The sequence below is a fragment of the Herpailurus yagouaroundi genome, unplaced genomic scaffold (genome assembly GCF_014898765.1).
Source record: "Herpailurus yagouaroundi ecotype Mexico unplaced genomic scaffold, PumYag 222, whole genome shotgun sequence".
NCBI lineage: Eukaryota > Metazoa > Chordata > Mammalia > Carnivora > Felidae > Herpailurus > Herpailurus yagouaroundi.
This window is the reverse complement of record NW_024412453.1, coordinates 18,531,561-18,534,595: the sequence shown is the minus strand read 5'-3', so window position 1 is coordinate 18,534,595 and position 3,035 is coordinate 18,531,561. Positions and strand designations below refer to the sequence as shown.

The window sequence follows — 3,035 nt, the reverse complement described above, 5'->3', positions numbered from 1 at the left end:
TGTCCCAAAAATAAATAAAAAACGTTGAAAAAAAAATTTAAAAAAAACTCATTTTCTGCTGTAAAGTTCTATAGCCTCTGACAACCGTGGTGCCTTGTACTTACCACAGAAAAATATTTTTAATGTTTATTTTTGAGAGAGAGACAGATTGGAAGTGGGGGAGGGTGAGAGAGAGAGGGAGACACAGAATCCGAAGCAGGCTCCAGGCTCTGAGCTGTCGGCACAGAGCCCGACGTGGGACTCAAACCCACAGACCGTGAGATCACGACCAGAGCCAAAGGCAGATGCTTAACCGAATGAACCACCGAGGTGCCCCCACCACGTAGAAAATTTTACTGCCTAAAAACTCCCCTGGGCTCTGCCTGCTCAACCCTCGTCCCGTATGTGCCCTCCCCCACTATGCAAGTATTAAGAATTTAAGCCAAGGGGTTCCTGGGTGGCTCATCTGGTTGAGGGTCTGACTCTTGATTTCTGCTCAGGTCATGATCCCAGGGTCGTGGGATCAAGCCCTGCATCAGGCTCTGCGCTGAGCATAGAGCCTGCCTGGGACTCTCACTCTCTGTCTGCCCCTGTCCCCTGCTCACGTGAATGTGTGCTCTCTCTCTCTCGCTCTCTCTCTCTCTCAAAAACAAAAACAACAAAAAAGGAATGGAAAGAGATCCTTCTTTTTTCCAAACACTGCACCAAGGTAAAGCAAAGCTCTAGCTGCCACGGGTGTTGTTTAGGCGTCAGCAATATTGCCCTCACTCCACGCTCACCGGACAGCAGCACAACCCCAAGAATAGAATGGGCCCAAAACAAATTTTCAAAGCCAAGACATAGAGCATTTCAAAAAATTCAGCGGTACGTTAACGTTGAAATGACTCTTGTCCGTTTCTGCCCGCCACGCTGTCTCCTGGTTAGTTTTTACAAAGTGTGCGGACATACCTCATTTTACTGCCCGTCCCACACACTGTGTTTTTTACAAACGGAAGGTCTGCGGCAACCCCGTGGTCAAAAAGTCAGTCGGTGCCGTTTTGCCAACATCATTTGCTCACTTTGTGTCTTCAGGTTCCATTCTGGTAATTCTTGCCTTATCTCAAACCTTTTCATCGTTGGCATATTTGTTACGGTGACCTGTGCTCACAGGTGCTGAACGTTCAGGTGACGGTCGGCGGTTTTTAGCACAAACCGCTTTCTTATTTAAGGCACGAACATTTTTTTTTGACATAATGCTACTGCACACTTGACTAGAGAACAGACCTATCTTTTACATGTACCGAGAAAATAAAAAATTAATCTGACTCGCTTTATTGAGAAATTCACTCTATTGCAATGGCCTCCATCTGAACCCGCAATATCTCCCGATATACGTCTATACTTTTATTTGGACAAAAAACATACCTTCGGGAAAGATCAAAGCTTTTAAAGTGAGCCAAGTCTGTCCCCACAACCAGGAAATCTCCACAGATGTCAAGGAAGCATGGGCTCCCCTCCGCCTCTGGGAACAGTAGGAGCTGTTTCACGGTCCCCTGGGGAAAAGGAAAGGAGAATGATTAAGGGAAGCAGCGTGCACGTAGCATCTTACTTTTGGTACATTACTCACAGGTAATCGTGTTCGCACTAAGCAGGCTCTCAGGTAAGACGTGCAGCACCTAGCAGATTCTAACACTACACAGGGAAGGCTCAGGGGTATGTGGTGCTCACGGCTGCCAAAACCCATGGAATTTCCAGTGAAAAGGGCCACAGATGTGTCCCTGCTCACGTTAACGAAGGTGACTTTGGGTCTCTGCCCAGGGGCAGGGTGGCTGCCGGGAGGACCCGCCACTGCTCAGAGGGCTCCAGCGAGGCCTCCGTAACCGCCCAGGACTGCGACCGCAGGCCTCCGGGCAGGGAGGGGTGGGGGGAGTGGCACCCGGCGAGGACTCGGGAGCTCTGTGCCCTCCCTGGACGTGCCCTGTGCGTCTCTTCATCTGGCTGCTGCCTCGTGTCCTTTATCGCATCCTTCCACACACCGCTAAGCCCGAGTACGTGGTTCCCTGGCCTCTGGGAGCTGCTCTAACCGGCTGCAAGAGCCCAAGGAGGACCCTCCACTCTGTGATCTGTGGTGGGAGCACGGGTGGGGGTGGGGGTGCGGGACGGAGGCCGTGACCCGTGGGACCTGGCGCGTCTCTGGGTGCATGGTGTCAGAACCGAGTTGACTTCTGGGCACCCCGTGCACGAGGACTACTTAGTGTTCGGTGGTGGGGAACCCTGTTCCTCCGGGAACCTGCAAGGCTTCCCACGTTGCTACCTGTCACCTAACTACCACCACCCCCAAGCACTGCTTGGCCCCTTCCCCCGCTGTGGCCTCAGTTCCCAGCTGCCTGGCTCCAGGTCCTCGGACCGCACCGTGGCCCCGCCCACCTGACCTCACTGCGGGCAGTTCCCCCCCCCCCACCACGCCACTCACACACAGAACCCATCTTCCAGCAGAAAGTAACAAAACTAAAGCCGGAATGCTTGTCTCCATCCCTCCCGGCTTCACACCCCCCACGGGCTTCGGATGAGGGCCTTTAGTCAGGCCAGCCGGTCCTCCTGGCTCCTCTCCCACTGCTTCCGCCCCCACCAGCCCCTTCTTTGGAAGCTCGGGCCCCGTAATCGAGGTGCCCTCACCGACACCAAACAGCAGAAAGCACAGGGGACGAGTGGAACGCCACCTCCCGGCCCGGAAAGGAGTCCCCCCTAGAGAAGTGGACGGTGCCTGGCAGCCTGCGTCGTCTCAAAGAGGCAACGACAACCGCGGTGTGAGTGTGTACGTCCTCAAGAGTGGGGAGCACGGTGTGCAGAGACGCCCCCAGGCTTTCCAAACCCGAGAGCTACTGCACGTTGATTACGAGTTTCCACAGGCACATATGCCTGTTAGTTAGAATTCACACCCAACTCCAGCCCGTCTGTTGTTGGAGGACCCTAAGGCCGTCAGCGGGCTTGTCAGTTGTCTCCACGTTTCACAGAAGGCCTTTCACCCTTTTTCCCAGCAGGCCACGCTCCCGTTCCCAGTATGCCTTTCACCCTTT

General features: G+C 53.9%; 1 protein-coding gene and 1 non-coding gene across 6 annotated transcripts in view; both read right to left on the bottom strand.

Moving 5' to 3' along the window:
- The window catches only part of IFT140 (intraflagellar transport 140), an 84,560-nt gene that overhangs the window by 51,900 nt on the left and 29,625 nt on the right, over window positions 1–3,035 (bottom strand). For all 5 annotated transcript variants that reach the window (XM_040459468.1, XM_040459469.1, XM_040459470.1 and 2 more), the window contains one exon: window positions 1,384–1,511. In XM_040459468.1, coding sequence (XP_040315402.1) covers window positions 1,384–1,511 — 128 coding nt within the window. The remainder of the gene's footprint in view (window positions 1–1,383; window positions 1,512–3,035) is intronic.
- Window positions 668–791, bottom strand: LOC121019831 (U4atac minor spliceosomal RNA). The gene has a single exon (XR_005785789.1). It is a non-coding gene; the product is annotated as a U4atac minor spliceosomal RNA (small nuclear RNA).